We start from the raw sequence: 19,361 nt of genomic DNA on the forward strand, positions 1-19,361 counted from the left end.
TCCCAATTTGTTGAGTTTTAGTGGGCCATTGGCCCTGATTTCAAAACCTGCTGTATTCTTATTGTGTTTGAGCCTTAGGCCTGGATTTTTTTGAGTGGACTCTCCTGTTGTCTCTTTTGTTTCTCTCCGGCCTTTGTGCCTTATTACTCCACAAGTTTTCTTATTGTTAAAAAAAATCTAGACACCAAAACGAGTCTTGGGCTGTTCCCGCTGCCCATGAGAAAACAAAAACTAGTATGTATTGCATAAGAAATATCGGGTTAATCTTGAAAAAGTAGGAGATGTAGCCATGTACGAAATAGTACGTAATTAAACCTTTTTAAGTTTCAAAGAATTTATCGAAGAGAAAAACACCGGTGTAGGCTGTAGCGAGCGAGCGTACAAATAACAAAGAGAATCTCTGAAGTTGGTTGATTTCAGCAATTCTATAATTCTATTTCAAACAGTTACAATCAATCTGGAAAATCTACAATTCCAACTCCAAAATCTTGTGCAATTTATTTTTTAGTTTTTTGAAAAAAGGAGATGATTACTCGGTCTAAACTCGTGGAGCAACTCAGAGACCACCAGATCCGATCCCAAAACAAGTGTTCTGCTCTCATTGTATTCTCCCCTAAACCCCTTATTACTTCCTGGTAAACTTTCTCTCTTAACTGTTTAAAATTTGCACAATTGTTTATAATATTTATAATTTTTTTTCTCATACAGTCTCTGTTTAGGACCCAGTTTTCTCCAGTTGTTTTCACTAAAGTTTTGATTAGTTACTATCTAATGATAGAAGGTGGAAATTTAAAAACCAGCAACCAAAGACCTCAAAACATGAGAAATATCTAAACAATTGCTGCACTCAATAGGAAATGAATGAGAAAATTACATGTTGATAATGTAGTTAAAAGATCTATAAATAGACAAATTTGTGACTTGTTCTAATAGATGTATTATAGATTTTAATCTAATCAATCGAGCACTTAGGAATTGCTATGAGTTCTAACTTTTACTCGTTGGATCTGTCTTTTCGAAGATAAAAACTATTCTGATTCCTATGGAGTTGACTAATAGCTTAGTTAAAGAAAATATTCAATTGCTTGAACTTTTAATGGAAATTGTGAATTGACGATAGGCGTAGTCCAGAATGGAATAAAGAAAATAGAAGAGACATCGGCCATTGACTATATTGTTCAAGATACTGATGCATGTTAATGCTTAATTTGTGCCATTTCTAGTTGGACCTTAAGTGATGGACCTTGTTATTCCAAACAAATGTAAGAATAGGTTTGCAGGAAATATTTCAAGTGTTTTTCATGGCTACACACTACCAACAAGTCAAGGAGCATGCACTAATAATCGAATTTTCAACGTTAGTGAGTTCATTTCTACCAGGGATTATTGGGATTCCAATGGCTTAAGTATTTAGGAACTTTGGTGTTTGAACCTCCATGATTTGATATTTTCCTTTCATTTTGAAGTGATTAATAAAAGTCTTAGATGCTACTTTGAATTGCGGGATGTAATTCAATACTAGATGCGACCCCCAAAGAGAAGTTTGGGTATGATGCCAAAGAATCTTTCTATGATGCTTAGAACCTTTTGTTTGTTCTTTTTTCCCCTTCTGCAAACAGTGCATCTGCTATTTCATTGTCAAGGTACTTTTAAAATCGCATTTCATGATACCCAAAATTTTGCATACATAATCAACCTTTCAAGCTGTCCTGCATCAAGAACTCACTTTTTATCACAGTAAAATTGTGAAAACTACTTGAATGTTGTTTTCTAATTAAGCTGTGATTTTGAAATTTATGGAAACTCATTTATGCTTTTTCATATTAGTAAAATGTCCATTTAAACATTAAAAGGGCCATTTTCCAGTTTTATCCAGAAAATCGTTTAAGTTCTCTACTACTGAACATGGCCTCAGTTTTCCTTATTTTTTAAGGTCTGTATATCATCTTTTTTTTATACATTGAGATGGATGATAATATGGTTCTTAAAAGACATTTTCCCTCTTGCATTATTAAAATATCGAGCATTTTTAGATCTGATATATTAAATATTCATCAACTCTGGCTTGTGAGTGCATGGAGCAACTTAATTTGGCTAAAACAGAGAATGTAGTTTTCTTTTTGTTACGCTAGTTGCTTTTCTTCTTTATAAGACAGTTATGCTAGTTCTGTTTATGATATTTTGTAGCTTTTTGTTCCTCATCATTCTAAGAACAAACCTGTAAAATCCACTTCTGTGTTTCTATACAGAAATTATGATACCTGCCCTATTTTCTCTTATTTTGCATGCCTGGCTTATTATCAGTATGCTATAGCCTTTCATCAGTCAAACTTTTCTGCTACAATTTAGGACAGGAATGCATCTTTTTCATTGTATAATATGTATTACACGTAAAATTTTCTATTAATTTTCTTCAGGGCTGATGTTGCTCTGGCTATCTTTTGGGCCTCAGTGTTTAGCGTGCTTGTCATATCGTCCTATATGATGCTGTACTTCAGCCAATTTTGGCTCTCTTTTCTCATAATCTGCCTTGGGATTTTTCTTCCCATACGCTTGAGAAGCTCTAGGCAGGCACTGAACCAGAAGAGGGAAAGAAGACTGCTATTACCTTTGTCGATGTGAACTTGCCATGGCAATAGACTACTTCAGCTATAGAGTTTATGATGATACTTCAATTCACATTTGACTCCTGTTGCCTGTACTAGAAAAATTCTGAAGCATGGAACTTCACCCTTGGTCAACCAATATGGGTCCCTATTCTCTGAGATAGATGGTATGGTACGATGCTTTCTTTCCTTTTATCCTCTCTTCATAACAAATACCCAGAAGCCTTGAGAACTTTCCCAAAACTGCTTTCCGTATGGGAACACCACAAGAATAAAAGTTAGATGTAGGCATTAGCTGCCAAAGTTTGATTTTGGTGTCAAATACATGTGCATATGTTGGATTTCTGTTCTGCTATTCGTATTTTATTTGCTCAGATATATCAAGAAATCTTAATTTGTCTAAAATGTATCAATTTCCGAATTCATCAATACTTACCATGCAAAGCTGTTCGGAAATTTTCCATCACATATCTACGGTGCTGACATTTTTATACTGCTATTCGTTAAACTACTGGTGACATAATATTGTGTTCTCAAATATCTTTGCTGTCTTCTTACCTAGATGAAAGAAAACCAGATGAAATGCAAGGAGCACAATTGGCAGATTTGACAAGTGCTACGCAGTTGGGTCTCTCCTTGTTCATGGTAAATGGTCTGCCAGGCAGCTGTTTTATTCTGTTTCCTTAGTTATGGATCTGAGACACCAGTTGTGATGAGTTGTGGAAGAGGAAAGTAGGAGAATAAAATGGGAAAAGCCGAGGATGATTGCTCCTAATTCATGAGTATGTCTCCTCATTTGTCTAGAGAATGAATGCAGGGCCACCCCCTTCCCTTGGCTTGTATTTGAGCAGGAATAATTCCCCTATATGGATACTTTATAACTCTCGTCTGACGACTCTGATATTTTTCTATTGGGGTCCTTCAAGTGAAACCGTGCCATGCATACTCATGATTATTCTGATTCCTTTATCCAAAACCATACCATACTTTGTCTACATGCGGTACAGATCATTGTTGTCCCTTCTTTTAGTTTCCAGTTTCTAGCTACATCTTGTTAAACTATTTTGTTGACCAAAATTCTGAGCCCCAATGAAAAATTGATGGTTATGCCATGGGAGCAACGACAGAGTTTGTGTATACTGTGTTTAATTTTTCTTGGTTACCGAGTTGGTAGCCGTTGTAATGACACATGGGAAGTGTTGTGTGTTGTGAAAGAAGTGATTTAGTTTTAGCAAAAAGTCCCCTATATCGAAGATGCTGCTGACTGCTTGAATCACAGAATGTCCAAGTGGAAAATGCTAATAATTTCAATACTTGCCCTAATGTAATTTATTGGACAGCTACCAGGTGAAGATGACCGTGAAGGTACAGAGGTGGTTTGTTTGTTTCTTGAATGGCTAGGTATTTTATTTTATAAAAATAGTTAAGTCAGATTTGTTTATTTCTCTTATAGTATATAATCGTGTTCATTATTATTATCTTATTGTAATTTATTTATTATTTAAATATTAAGTTACAGTTAAAATATTAAAACTATTTCTCTGAATAGATTCTCATGTTTTTGTGGCTTAATTTGACAGTGTTTAGTAATGTGACATAAATTTTTGAGAAATTAAGATATGCTGTGGTAAATCAAAGTTTAAAGTATTAAAATTGACGTGGCACTGACATTAATAATAAAACATTAACCCCGATGATGTTTGCTGCCATGTCAGTGCTTCAACAGAATCGCATTGGTCTATGTAATAAAATTATGCGAGTATTAAGTATAATAGTAGAAACTACATAACTTTATTTAGGTGTATAAAAATGGAGAATAGTTTGTGGTGAGTGGAAAAGGAAAGTAAAGGTGAACCGCCTGCGGAATGGACAGAGACAGACAAAAAATATGCATAGGACCAAACAAGCCTATGGGAAAACCAAACAATTTTATATACTATACGACAAAACAGCCTTTTAATTGCCCGCAGTGAGTGACTGCCAAGATCTAGAATTTAGACACAGTTCAACCCACCCTTAATTTTTATAAAATTATTCTATAAAGACAAAAGAAATAGAATAAAATTAAGATAGAGCCATGGGTTTAATCTTTGAAGATGTGTTGTTAAATCCATAGACAAATTATACCCCTGACATTGGCATTAGACAAGAAGAAATAGTGACATCACAAAGGAAAAGTCTACATCAATTTTCCCAGTGACCATCAACATTTCTCATTACTATAAGCATAAGGAAGACTCTCTCTTTGTCTTTTCTACTTCTTCTCTTTATTTTTCTTTTTACGATCATATATAAATGGTATTTAGGTTCATTTGACTCCCACTTCAACTAATCTTTTGACTGATAACTCTACTTTTATGACTTAATTAATTTATATGATTATTAATTCAATAATCATTTTTCATTTAAAGAATAACAGGTTAAATTCTTATCATCAATTTATGTAAATATAAATACATCTTATTTATAAAACAACCTTCTAATAAAATATAGATATGTAATTTCAAATCATGTTGTATTTTACTATAATTAAATTTCTATAAATATAATATTTAGTAAAAGGTCGTAAGATTCTATTGATGTGACTTCTCTTATTTAACAGTATTTATACTATATTTTGAGAAAAATTCAATCACCACGAATCTTTTACTTTTAAGAATGCATTCTTTAAATCATTGATAAATCAACGTATATATTTTTATTTATTTGTAAAAGATAGTATTTCGCTGGAATCAAAATTATCATATTTTACGAACGTCGCATCACCAAAAGCGCACAAGATTATAATAAAATAATATCTTTCATAAAGAACATATATTGATCTATCACAAGAGAGATACATATTTAAAGTTAAAACATATTTGAAAAACTTTTCCAAAATAATAGTATCTGGAGAAATATGCAAACTAATATCCAGTGTATATAAATGATTTCTTCTTAGGGAAAAGAGAAACCCCACAATATTAAGAAAATAAAATAAAATTTACAGTACCGACTAAAGGAGGAAGAAAGAGATAAAGGCTCTGGGTGCTAGTATTTGTGTACTTGGAATTTCTGTGTTTTAAAAATAAAATAAGAAGTTATAGAGTAGGCGGATGGAGAATGCAATTGTGTATGTATGTATGTATGTATGTATATACCAAATATGCAGTGCATGCACAAGAGGCAGATGTTTTATGAAGTTTCTTGTTTCTTTTGGTGGTTGGCTCTTATAGTTATGGGTAAGCCTTTAGGAAAGTCGACAAAGGGGAAAGCAAAAGCTTGATCATTATCGGCCAACTCCCAGCTGAAATTCAGAACCAAATGGTGGATGAATATTGCCATCTCTAATTTTGCCAACTCCGATCCGGCGCATACCCGCGGTCCTCCACCAAACGGCATGAAGTAATTTCCACAACCTCCCCTATTCTGCAACAGACAAACAACACCAGTTTTTTTCTTTTCTTTTTTTGTTATGTAGTGCTAAAATTACAATTTCTAATATAGAACACTATTTCATCGGAGCAGTGGATTTCTTAAACATCAGAATTCTAAACTCATATCATCGTAATATAATTAAGATTATCATATCAACAGTAAGAATCTGACTGACGGTGGTTAATCATGTAATAAGAATTTGATACCACCAGTAGACGACAAGTTCAACGTCAAAAATGCATGGCGACAAGCGTCATTAAAGTATGAATCTGACATATACCAACTACTTCAGGCTGAGTTAGATTGCTCTTTTACCTAATCTTTAACAGAAACCGAAAAAAGAATACAACAATAATTTGGAGGGGGGAAACGGCCAAATGGGGTTTCACTCAAAATTGAACTTTTGAATGGAAGAAAGGACAGTGGATGGGACATCCTTCCATCCCATCCCGAGGATGGGATGCCAAGTCAACTAAAAGGACCATTTTCCTTGTCCTTGAAGTTCTATGGTGGTGATTTCCCAATGGCCAGTTTGCCGTTGGGGCTATTGCTACTTTTCACATAATACTAATTAATTCAACTTTATCTCTATGTATATTTTATCAAGTTTTTAATTAATAAAAAATATCTATAATTAAAAGAGTAGCAGCTAACCCAGACAAACAACGAGACGTGGAGCTGATCGTATATTATAGTCTTATTAATAAATAAATAAATATCATTGTTGTTGATGACGAATGACGTACCTCAGATGCATGATTTCGTTCATTACTCGAGAGTTAAATAATAAATTTTTTATAATAAAATGAGAAAGAAAAACAATAATTTATTTTATTTTTCTGGTACGTGCACGTGAGAACCCCACATCCACATGTATAATCATAATGAAAACGACCCCCAGAGTTCCCCACACGCAGGGAGAGAGTGAGTGGGACCATAAAAGATAAACAAAACATCCTGTTGAAGCTTTGAATGATGATGACACTTCATCCGTCTGATCTCTCAGTTGCAACCTGGCCTTATCCTCTGATTTCCTTTTATTTTATTTGTATTTAAATCTTATCTCCAAATATCTTTTCCAATTAAAAAAAATAAAGATTATATTTTATGAAGGGTCTAGATCATTATTTTGGTGAATTAGCTGGTTACTCCTATTTGAGTTGATAATTAGTAATCTTACATGGAAATTAATATCACTATTTGTAAACAGTAAGGAGTGAAGTGAATCTTAAAGTGAAGCCTGAGTGGGCATTTGGAACTAAGACAGGTGAACTGAGTGGAGCGAGTAATGAAACTATGAGACCTTTACAGCAGTGTTAAAGAAAAGAAAAAGATTGTACCGAGTGGTGGTGCAGCCATCTCCATGGATTGAATAGTTGAGGCTGGTCAAACAGACTAGAATCCAAATGCACGGCTGCAATCACTGGGAGCACTTTCCATCCACGTGGAATGTCATACCCTTTCATTTCACAACACAAATTCAATCATATCAATCCCACTCCCACTCTTCGCCTTCCTTTTAAATAATTTGATGGTTACCACAGCCACTCTCACCTTTATATCGAACATTTTCCACAGCCTTTCTGTGAAGAAATCTCACCACGTTTCCAAGTCTAAGTGTCTCACTAATAACCTTTATTACATGCCCACAACAAAACAAAATTTAATGATTTCTCTGTCTTACCATATAAAACATTATCGCCAAAAAGGAAAAACATGATCAAATAAAGCTTACGCATTGAGTAAATTCCATTTTCTTGTAATCTTCCCAGTTCAATTCGCTCCGGCTTGATTCATTCTTTGCTCTTGCAATTGCCATGTGTTCTTCCTACATACATATGTAAAAGCACAAGACAACATGAAAAATAAAAATACATTATAAAGTATCTAATCAAAGCCTAAAACTACAAGTATCTATCATACCCTCAACTGCTGAGTAGCCCTGGGACAACCTTGCAAGAAATACATAGCTAAAGCTATGGATACCGAGGAAGTTTCATGGCCAGCAAACAGCAAACTGAGTACTAAATCCAGAATTTGCTCCCTAGACAGATTAGAATGCTTCAATACCCATCCAAGAAGATCCTCTTCTTCCTCCATTTTTCCTACTCTTTCCTCCATTTTCCTCTCTATGAACTTTAAGATGCTCGATCGAGACTGCCATACAGAGTCGTACTCCCGGGTTAGAACAAAAATAGGGTTCCTTTATGTTCACATAACGTTGCTAAGTAGAATCACCTGCAAAGCCTTTCTGTATGCAGTTCCAGGAAAATTCAGAGGAGCAGAAACAACTCCTTTCATAAAAGTAACATACTCTTTCTTTAGCTGTTCAGTCTCTGGCTTTCCAGGATCCATGCTCATTATATGTTTCGCCATCAAATTGAAGGTGAACTACAGCAATCATTGTTTATAGTTGATAAGGTCAAGTAATTTTTCTTTGAAATTGCTAGAAGCTTGGTAATAACTTAAACTGTAAGTTTCAAGGAATTACCTTCTTCGCCTCATGTTGAGCTGAAAATGTAGAGTTGTCACTCCAAGAGTCGAGAACAAGCAAGGTATGCTTCTCTACCTCTCTCAATAGATGAGTCCTGAGCCTTGCATGGCTTAAAAAATTGAGAGATATAGTCCTCATGTCTCTATGCATGTCTCCAACTAGAACAAGCATAGACCATTTTCCAAGAATTCCACCTATGCTTCTCGGATAGCTGCATTCAAATAACCTCCCTTCATTCTGTAGTATGAACTTGTTTAGTCCAGGATCTGCAGAGACAATCGTTGGCTCCCCAAATAAATTAGACTTGTATATCTTCCCATACCTGTAGATTATAGTATTAATGGACCATTAGTAGCGAGAAAAGAAATCTGTTTCTTGGATTTGATTCTTTGTGGTTGGTGGGTAGCATTCAGTTTACCTTGAGATGTGTTGTTCCATGAATTCGCCAATTGTAGTGGCACAGTAAGGCTTCAAGTAGCCAATAGTTTCTCCAAGAAAGGGCCAGCCCATGTTGCCTGGTGGAAGATTGAATCTTGCTTGCTTTCTGTATATGAGAATGAAGACTAAAATTAGAGATAAGATTGAAGGAAGAATAAAAGGAATAAGCTCTGAGTCAGACATGGAGCCTGACTGCCTCTCTAATCTCTAATGAATCTCTCTAGTATCTGCTTTGCTGTTGCAGTGAGCAAAATAGAAATCAGGGAGAGTATCTGCCTTCTGGAAGTTGTCCAGAATTGAGAAGGGTTGTAAAGACCATTTATGCAGGTGGTTTTGATGAAGCCAATAGGCTGCTTTTATAAGCATCTCTTTTGTCTTTCAACTTCAGCGGAAAGTAGCGATGATTTCGGCTTTCTGTATGTATGTATGCCCTTTTACTTCTTTTTTTTGGTTCCTTTTTACTTTATTTTCCAAATTCAGTACTTTCTTTTTTCTTTTCTTTTTTTTCTTTTGAACTGACATTCGGTCCATTGGTTTAATTGCCAATTTGTCCCCTGGACTTGTTAGTAAAGCACAAGTAGTCTCAAAATAAAATATTATGACCTTTAAAATCTGTGAATTGTACTATTTCATTAATTAACTTCAAAATTTTATGAATAATTAAAATTGAGATTAATATTAAGATATAGTGGTAGAATTAAAAAATGTAAAACTCCATTCTAGAAATATTTTAAATTCTTTTTACCTAAATTTAACATATATTTCTATTTTTATATCAAACTAATAAATTATTTATATATATTTATTAATTTTAAATAATAAAATACATATCAATTATTAATTGTCAAAATATAAAATACTTATAATATTTATTATTTTTTTGATTGCTGTGGCGAATGCTCTAAATTTAAATAAATTTTTTTATTAAATTTAATAATAAATACAAACTACATTAATTTCTTTAGCAAATAATTTTATGTAAGAATCTCCCAGTTATTCAAAAAAGAAGAGGACATTTTTCCTTTAAAAGATGATATCAGTTAAGGTTATGAAAATTGAAAATAAGAGCATAGTCACTGGATGAGACAATCCATGATTCACCGTCTATATGACCCCATTGATTGTACCTCTCCAACCTCCATTATCAGCTTCTACTTTTCCTGTCTACAGATCTAAAGAAAGAAAAACCAAGAAAGATAACTAAAGAAAATTCACAAATTAGTTAATATACACCATTTCCATGGCTTCCTTATAAACTTCAGGTCTTCTTCTTCTACAATGGTTTCTTCACAAAGAATGAATGATTCCATGTCTGTTCCTAAACTTCCAAAAATTCCTTTCCTAGTTCCAAAGCACCGTCAAGAAACATTGTTCAGGAGCTGATTTTAAAAGATGCATTTACAAACAGCAGTCAAATAGAAAAGATATCACCATCTCAACAATTAGAGATGAACCTTTCATCAATTCTGCCACGACTTTTAAGGAAACAGCCAAGCTTTATGCCATCTTAGAGGCTGTTGCTGATAGAGTAGAGATGCACAGAAACATCGGTGAGCAACGTGATAATTTGGAATAAGCTTCTTTTGAACTCCATCAATATGATTACTCTCACTACTACGACCGTGGCTGGGGTTGCAGCAACTGGTGGTGCAGGTGTTCCTCTTTTGGCTTTGAAGCTATCATCAACTCTTTTGTTCACTGCAGCTACTGCGATGTTAGTTACAGTGGACAAAACTCAGCCGTCACAGCTCGCAGATGTAATGCCACAAGATTGTTTAAACAGCTCTATATAACAAGATACAAACTACATCTGCTCTTCATGATCCTACTGAGATGGATGTAAATGATGCAATAGACAAGGATTTGGCTCTTGCTATGCTAGGAAAAATGATTGAGAAGGGTTCCTGAAAGGTTTGAGCCTGCTGTTTGGTGGACAAAAGGCTTCCAAAGAAGAAGCACAAGCAAATGGAGTAAAGACCTCGAAATGGAGATGAAGGGAAAAAGATAGGGAAGATTATAGGAAACTCGGCATTGAAGATAAACAATATTTTAGCCATCTGAGGTCCACGGCTCACTGGCGCTGCAGCAGCTGGATATGTGTTTGCAGGCAATGGATCTTGGCAGTGACTGCAGGGGCATTATCTAGCACAGTGAATACATTTGAGGATGCCGGTCAATTTGGTATGGTGGTTCTGCTGGATTCTTGTCACATTTGAAACTGATATGGAGAGAAGAGAAGATGGAGAAACGTTTGAAATGAAGGTGGATGTGAAGCTAAGAAGAAGGTTGCTGGTGATGGCTGTATCTTTGTGATGGTGCGAATAGATAGAAGAGAAAGGTTGGTTAATTAGAATGTACGCTGGAGTTATGCATACGGTAATACGAGTGGATTTGATACATAGGCATAGGCGGAGACATAAAAATCTTTATATACATATTAGCATAAATATATTCTTTTATATTTTAAATTAAATTAAAATAATGAAATCTAATTTGATAAAACAAATTTAAACTAGAATTATTCTAAAGGAAACTTAAACAAACAATTAGCAAACTGAAAAGCCATAAACTAGGAAGCTGTACCCTTAGTCATAAGACAGGTTTTACTAAAATATCTCATTATACACACACATATATCCGTCATTTAAACTTAATTGTTAGTTGATTAATACATCCGGTAATTGGTGCTAATAAATTTAGCCGTTTAGTAAAATTTTATTAACGGTTAGTATGTTAAACGATCATTAAATATATTTATTTTATTATACTATCTCTAATGATACAAATTGACAAAAATAACTTATAATAATTAAAAATATTACAGTTAAATTTTGTTTAACTGATTTATATTATTGTTAAAAGTATTTATAAAAATTATTCTGAAAGTAGAAATTTAAATTTAAATTTTATTGATAAAAAATCTCTAATTTCAAATATCATAATTATAAATATCATAATTATTTAACTATTAAGTATAATTTAAATATAATTATTATTTAATTAAATTATACGAATTAATTATATGAGATCAATTTAAAGTAAATTATTATAATAAGTTTAATAAGAATAATATTATTTAAATAAATAAATAAAAATTAGATCGGCTGTCGATTGATAAAAAAATTTATAATAAAGCCAGTACAATATGTAACCGATTGAGATTAAATCATATATCAATTATTGATTATTAAGCTATTACCAAATATTTTAATATAATGATTTAATAAAAAATAGTCTATTAGCTGTACATATTTTTTTTTAACTAAACCCCCTTTTAGTATAAATAAAAAAATATAATATAATTATTATTTAACGTAATTGCATGAGAATTGAGAAATATACTAAATGGGCTTGATCACAGTGGAATAATTTAGTATGAATAAAATATAATTTTATTAAAGTACTCAAAATACATATAATTTACTTCCTCTTCTCTATTATTTTTACTTTTTACATAATAAATAAGGGAAAAAGATTTTGTTATATACGTAATTAATGCTTTATTGGAATTTTAGAATCTTGTTTTAGAATGGAAGAAATAAATAAATAAAAATATTATTTTTATATAATGTTAAGAGGCATGGATAGATAGAATGTGTAGAGATATATAAGTTGGGTTGGGCCAAATGGAATGAGAGGTTGAGAGTAAGGAATCTGAGGTTTACATGGAATGAGTGAAAAAATGGTATGGCCAAATTAAGGTAAACACTGAATAATGAGTCCTTAAAGAAACGAGTACCAATGCTGGGCAACAGATGGCTTAGCAAAAACACTTTGATCAATGCCAATGGGTCTCCTGTTCTATGATATGATCTAATAAAAATATACAGGCTTTGGCAGAAATTATTATATATTTTCAACTAAAGAACCGCCTGAATGGCCACCATCACTCGCACACTATTATGCCTACATTGTCATGGCTGCCTGGCCCATTTGATTGTAAGACTGCTGAGAAAGAACTGTTTTTTCTTTTTTCTATGTCACTGTCACTCCAGAGATAATATCACCCTGTGTTAAGAGACGAGGGAAAGAGTTGCTATTGCTGCATGAAAAGGACAGCCATTAATTTAAGAGAGCGTCTGAGATTTTATATAATTGGCAGAGAAGGTCTGGCCTGGCATGTACAAGTCCCTCAAGTCCTTTCCAATTTGGAGATTTAAGGACAATGATAGCTTCGTTGGCAAAGCAAAATGGAAAGCCTACAAGATAAACAAACTCGAGCAAGATTATGAATTAAGACCTATCTATCTATTAGATTATTTACGCAAAACAAACAGCCATGCATCACAATACCATTTATCTGTTCTCAGATGCTCATTAACAGTAATCACAGATTTCTATAGCTTACTGCCACAGGGTCTATATCAAGTACCCATTTCCAGAACCTGCCAGATTTTGACACCTTTTACTGCTTCCAGCGGTCTTGTTTTACCATTTCTACCAGCAAGTCAGAGACAGACAAGTCTAAGAAGTAATAAAGAAATAAATTGTGATGTCACTGGTAAAGTTGTTCAGCCTGCAGCCATGGACCAATCTCAATTTTTATATTGCAGTTATAATGCTGTGAAGTTTAAGCTGAGAAATTGATAAAAGAAAAATAAAACATTCAAATTTATGTACAGAGTTACAAGCACTAGAGGGAAAGAAACCCTTTGCTGTCTCCTCGGAACTTCATTTCCCTGTTCTGGTTTTTTTACAATTTTATCTCACTCATGTTTCAGAACCAAAAACAAAAGCAACTGAAGAACACCATATACTAAAGACACTCAAAAACTAAGACTAGATGATTAATTTGAACCAAGAAAAGCTTAACACTTGAATACAGTTCTAAAATCATAATAATGGTAATTAAATATGACTATAACTACCCCCATGGCTGATTTCATATCTGGTCAAGATTTTCAAGAAGCATCCGACACTAATTTGTTCCACACCAGAGAAAAATTACCAGGTGGAAACTAATACCCATCAATGATCATCATCAACGCCATGAAGAAACAGTGAGAAGAGGAACCTCATTCCACGCTAGAGAAAGAAACCCAGGTTGAGATTCAACGAGAGAATACAAAGAACTGTAATTGTAGTTCCACAAGAGTATCTTGGCCTGGCTCATCGCATAATGGCTAAGTGCAACTGATTCAAAACCACAACTTTCCATTAAAATTCTCCACTGCTCTTTATCTTCAATGCGTTCTCTTCTTGTTCCTGCTTCCTCTGGCCCAACAGCACCAGCAATTCTTCGACCCAGTAACAATCTCTCAACTTGTAGTCTCTCTGTTGAGTCTCTGCTTAGGTTTGGTTCAAGAGACTCAAACACGGCCGAATAGTATCTTAAAGCGTTCTTGAATCTGTTCTCGTATCCAATCTGATTCAAGCTCGCTTCATACTCTCCCAAAGTAACAATCTCAGGATTCAACGATTTAGCCATCTTTAGAGCAGTCTCTACAGCACCATAAGTCTCATCTAATAAATTATACAATTGAAGCATGAAATTGACAGCTAAAACCTCATCCGGATCAACCCGGAAATTCGATTCATTCAACTCCTGGATTGGAGTGAGAATAGGCACAAATTCGAAGTTCAAATCGAGAAGCTTCGCAAAATCACCAAGTCTATTACCAGTAGCAAGCAAAGAAGCAGCAGGAGATTTACCAAGAACTGGCGCAGGTATACCTGAGATCCGAATACTAAGTGGTCTCCCAGCAGAACGAGTAGCCAAAGCTTGCAAAAGAGCAGCCCATTGAACTCCTTGAACGATCCCAAAATCCACTATGTGAATCTTGCTTGCTCCCTCCGTGGCTTCCAGTATTGCTTGATTTGCTGTTAAATGAGCAAACTTAGAATAAGGACAAGCATCGTTTAAGGCTTTGTAAGAAAGCGTGAAGTCTTCTTCACTGCTTGTTTCAAACATGGCCAAGCTTTTCTCAGCTTGTAAACAAAGCCTGCTGTATAAAGCTTCAGTGAAGTAAAAAGCCACTCTTTCAGTTGGATCTCCATGTTCACATACTGATTCCCTTAGCTTAATCAGCGATTTCACTGCTCTTTCAGGTTCTGACTCGGCGAGTCGAGCACACTCTAATAGCGCTTTTAACGCTGGTGCTGACTCTATATCCGGCGAACTAGAAGAGACACCAACAGCTTCGGTTTTGAGTGGTAAAGGATTAGCTGGTTTGGTGTCTTTAACCACCGTTTGTGGAGGAGGAGGAGGCGGCGGCGGAGATGGTGACCAGGTCGAGACTTGAAGTGGGTTAGCAAGGGTTTTCTGGGTTTCAGTGTAAATGACTCGGTTGAGATCGGACGGTGAAGAGCAACCCACACTGAGTCGAGTTGGACAAGTGGCAAAAGGATCAGGACCGTAGAGACTAAAATCAGCATGGTTTTGCCACGCGTCACAAGCAGAAGGCAGATTAGAACTATCCGTTGAGTCTCCACCACCCATCAAACTATCCATCCACTCGTCCGAGTCGAACTCAGAGAATCTGAATCCAATCGAGTGGTGATCAATCTGCGGGAACTGAAATCCGGGCTCCCCTGTGTCTCCGCCACCGGGAACTTGAAAAGGGTCAGGGAAAGCAGCACCAGAAGTGAGTCCACTATAACCCAGATTGGGATTAGTAGACATTGTAGCTGGCCAAGGACTAAGAGGGAAAGAAGTGAGACTGCCTAATAATTGTTGCTGCTGCTGGTTGCTGCTGTTGCTGTGGTGGTGGTGGTGGTGTTGTTGTTGTTGCTCTTGCTGTTGCTTTTGCTTAATCACTTGCTGGGCTATTGCCATTAGATTTCCACTGTCTGCACACATATATGCCATTCTCCGGCCAAAACTCGCCGGGAAGTTCACTGCAGGTATAATTACCCGATTAGAAGAAGAAAAAAAACAACATCCATTAGCAAGAAACAGAGAGTGAGAGTGAGAGTGCGTACACAAGTGGAGACCCAGAAAAGAAGGGATCACTAGTCACAATTTGGATTTTGCTCGAGGCAGAGAGAGAGAATTGAGCAAGTATAGATCTTTTATTAAAGAAGCAAAGGTCGAGTGTATACATACAGAGGACAAACAAACAAATGCTGATTAAAGTCCAGTGAAAATGAACAGAAAGGCCCACTTTACTTTCTTCATTATAAAATAAAAATAAAAAAGAGGAGCAAACAAATTTTAGCGAAAACAAGAAATGATGGGAACTTGTGATGTTACTGTGAACACTCCACAGTAACTCACTCCTTCCTACACTGTTCCCCTCTAATTACATTCAACAATTTTAGATTCTCTTCGTAAAATTGTTTGATTTTTATGTAAATTCAACAAATGGGTAACAGAATGCACTCAGCAATCAACATGTTTGGTAAGCAAAATGGGAGAAAAGGTCACAAGATGTAGAGTAAGTGCCTCCTTTTGGACCAACCATCACTACTTCATATTTTTTCTTTTTTCTTTTTTCTTTATAAATACAAAAGCAAGTGAATAGTTTTTGCCTATGGTCAAAAGTCATATTTTTCCAAAAGCTGCCCCTCTATATTTTTATGATTATAAACATATATGTATCTCCTTAAATTATTTATTTATTTGTTTTAAGTAATTATATACACAAAACCCTAATAAGAATATTTTTAAAATCTATTTATTAAATAACCAATAATTTTTATAAATATATTTTTGAAATAGCAATTTTATTAATAGCTATAGCTATTTTAAATAGTTATGATAAACTGGCTATGAGATTCTATAAACATTACTAACTATTACCAAAAGAAAAGGCTTATTGTAAATAGAGTTATTGAGCTTGATGGATTTGACTAACCGATCAAATTCTATTGGTTAATTTATTTTTAAAATAAGTATAACACTATTTTTTTACTATTTGACAATTTAAGTATGGGTTATTTTAGATTTAAAAAAAATATATTAATTTATATATTTTCATACTAAAAAATTTTAATTACAAGTATTCAATTATATTCGTTTTAATTAGCTATTATTATTTTATTGCTCATATTTGATAATATATTTTTAGAATTTAACAATCCTATTATTTGAATTTCATCATATTATTTTACCGTGATTTAATGGTTAACTAATAAAGTTATAAGTTGTTAAGCTACAAATTCATGTTATCAAATTAAAAAATAATAATGACAGGTTGAAATAAAAATGGTTAAACTCTGGTAAATTAAAACTATTTAATTATAAAAATACTTATTTTTGTTAAAATCTAAAATTAATAATAACATATGCTATTTTATAAAAAGATTAATACCTAATAGTTTAGATCTAAGAATGGAATGCTGGATCAAATTTTCCTTATCAGTCATATAAATCTAAATTATTTTCTTTCTTTGTATAGTTGTGTAATCTAAATTAATAAGGATTCTTTTTATAGTAGAAAATGGGAACAATTTTACGTATGTAAGAATAATAATTATATATATATATTATTAATTTTTAAAATTTAAAATTTATTTGACATATTTATTTAATTTTTGACAAATAAATTTTTTATTTTAATATATGTACTTATTTTAACACATAAAATTCAAATTTATGTGTAATTTTATAGTTTTTTATTAATTTATTGATTAATAAGTTATATTTCTCATTCAATACTGATTCTAATCCTAAAAAATAATAAATTAATTTTTTTAATTAGATGATAATTAATTTTTTAATTAGATAATGATTATTTTAAAAAATATAATATTAATTATATTTTAATATTATATTAACTAATAAATAAATTTTTACAATTAAATAATAATTAATTATAGAAAATAATATTTTAAAATATTATATTCACTAATTATATGACAATTACTACTAATTCTATAAAATAGTAATATCAATTGTATTGATAATATTAATTTATATAATATTAGAAGCAATTAAAAAATATTTTTAAAATTAGTAAAATATTTAAAATAGTTAATTTATTATTATTTTTTAAGATATTATAAATTAATATTAAATATTAAAAATTTATTAAATTATATTTATAAATAAATTTTATAATTAAAATAATAATAATAATGGATAACTAATTATTTATAAATCTGGAGATAATGTTATTAGAAATCAAATAATTATTTTATTTTTTGAGAATTGGGTGGAAGTGTGTATTTTATGTGATTAGTGATAGCATCACGATGTTTGCGATAAAATTAAAGGCTTCCAGTGGGATTTAATTGTGATGATTTGATAGGGGAATATCTTTTAATTTATATCAAAATCTGTTGATATAACGCCGCACAAATTAATGATCAATATTTATGAAAATATTTCAAATAATAATATAATAATAACTATTCAGCAATTTAGTCACCGTCCATTCCAGCAATTTATTCGTTTATATCCTATTACCGCTACACATTTCAAAAGAAATAGACAATAGTTTATATTTACTATTTTCTACATGTGTGTTATTTCAATTAATTTTACATTAAAGTATGATTTAAAATATTTAATGTTAAAACCTTCTAAACCATGTCCAAAATTTATATATATATATATTTTGGTTAAGTTCAGATGAGGTGAGTTAGGGAAGTGAGAAATGAGAGTAGTCTGCTCATCTATAAGTCATTTGTCTGTCCAATCAGAGCCAGAAACGCATGACGTGGGATCCATCTTCCCTGGTATGACAACGCCAAGTCCCTAACATCTACGTGTACAATTCTCCTTTTTTTTTTTTTTTCCCCATTTTTTCTGAAATATCTTTTCTTCTTTATATGTAATAATAATAATAGTCATATACCTCCCGCTATGTTCGGGGACCTTCGTCGATAAATACGGCGCGGCGGTATCAGTCTAGGAAAATATGAAGAAAATTCTCACCGCTCATTTCTGAGATCAAATGGCCCTCATCACCTAAAATAGATTGCGCAGTTTGGATTGGAGTCGCCGAAAAGGACATTGCCTGCCAGAAAAAGGCAACGGCATGATTCTCGTTTAAGATTTTTCTTTTTCAAAATTTGTAAATAGACTATTTATTTATCTTTAATTACATATTAGAAATTGAGAAAATATATTTAGGTCATTTGAAATTCTATTGTTCTTTATTTTGGAAAAAAAGATGAGTCTTTGCCAATTGTCGAAATGGCTATAAAAGACTGGACAATCTAAAAACAAATGGGAATTGTGTTTGAAGCACAATTGCAGAGCCCCAATTGTGCAATTTAACTTTACTGTGCAGTTTGATTACCATTAGTAGCAAACCCATAACATAAAACAGAAAGCTATGTCCTGGAGCCATAACCCCACACATCCCCTTTTAAACCAACTCCTTGCAATATTAATAACAGACTCCTCCAATCAGCACTTCTATAATCCTCTGCTGTCCCTTCAGGCTGTTTTTTTAACATTAGATAATACATATGTCTAGCGACCATACTAGAGCCTTGGTTCTTCAGACTTCTTTTCC

At 33.1% G+C, this 19,361-nt stretch overlaps 2 protein-coding genes, 1 long non-coding RNA gene and 1 pseudogene across 4 annotated transcripts; 2 read left to right on the top strand and 2 right to left on the bottom strand.

The window, feature by feature from the left end:
- Positions 1-2,620: 2,620 nt before the first annotated feature.
- On the top strand, positions 2,621-4,084 carry LOC107261446. 2 transcript variants are annotated; one of them, XR_003079432.2, is made up of 2 exons: positions 2,621-2,778; positions 3,169-4,084. It is a non-coding gene; the product is annotated as an uncharacterized LOC107261446 (long non-coding RNA). The 2 variants fall into 2 exon arrangements; XR_003079433.2 differs by having other exon boundaries at positions 2,621-2,773.
- A 1,382-nt stretch (positions 4,085-5,466) lies between these two features.
- LOC8273425 (cytochrome P450 90B1) lies at positions 5,467-9,618 on the bottom strand. The gene is made up of 8 exons (XM_002521557.4): positions 8,936-9,618; positions 8,515-8,839; positions 8,262-8,414; positions 7,947-8,180; positions 7,759-7,851; positions 7,578-7,656; positions 7,364-7,482; positions 5,467-6,014 (listed from the first exon to the last, which is right to left on the bottom strand). Exons 1-8 carry the CDS (start codon positions 9,136-9,138, stop codon positions 5,781-5,783), a joined length of 1,440 nt encoding a protein of 479 aa, XP_002521603.1. The 5' UTR covers positions 9,139-9,618; the 3' UTR covers positions 5,467-5,780.
- Positions 9,619-9,930: 312 nt separating this feature from the next.
- Positions 9,931-11,376, top strand: LOC107261450 (annotated as a pseudogene).
- A 2,166-nt stretch (positions 11,377-13,542) lies between these two features.
- On the bottom strand, positions 13,543-16,035 carry LOC8273423 (SCARECROW-LIKE protein 7). Its single transcript, XM_002521555.4, has 2 exons — positions 15,877-16,035; positions 13,543-15,792 (listed from the first exon to the last, which is right to left on the bottom strand). Exon 2 carries the CDS (start codon positions 15,761-15,763, stop codon positions 13,937-13,939), a length of 1,827 nt encoding a protein of 608 aa, XP_002521601.1. The 5' UTR covers positions 15,764-15,792; positions 15,877-16,035; the 3' UTR covers positions 13,543-13,936.
- Between the last annotated feature and the right edge of the window lie 3,326 nt (positions 16,036-19,361).

The sequence above is a fragment of the Ricinus communis genome, chromosome 5 (assembly GCF_019578655.1).
Source record: "Ricinus communis isolate WT05 ecotype wild-type chromosome 5, ASM1957865v1, whole genome shotgun sequence".
Taxonomy (NCBI): Eukaryota; Viridiplantae; Streptophyta; class Magnoliopsida; order Malpighiales; family Euphorbiaceae; genus Ricinus; species Ricinus communis.

Bases quoted from the DNA above. Each gene is read 5' to 3' on its own strand.
- LOC8273425 (XM_002521557.4), bottom strand. From the start codon at position 9,138: ATGTCTGACTCAGAGCTTATTCCTTTTATTCTTCCTTCAATCTTATCT. The intron at 8,840-8,935 runs GTAAACTGAATG...TATAATCTACAG, and splicing joins ATGGAACAACACATCTCAAG to GTATGGGAAGATATACAAGT. The intron at 7,852-7,946 runs GTATGATAGATA...ATATGTATGTAG, and splicing joins GGGCTACTCAGCAGTTGAGG to GAAGAACACATGGCAATTGC.
- LOC8273423 (XM_002521555.4), bottom strand. From the start codon at position 15,763: ATGGCATATATGTGTGCAGACAGTGGAAATCTAATGGCAATAGCCCAG.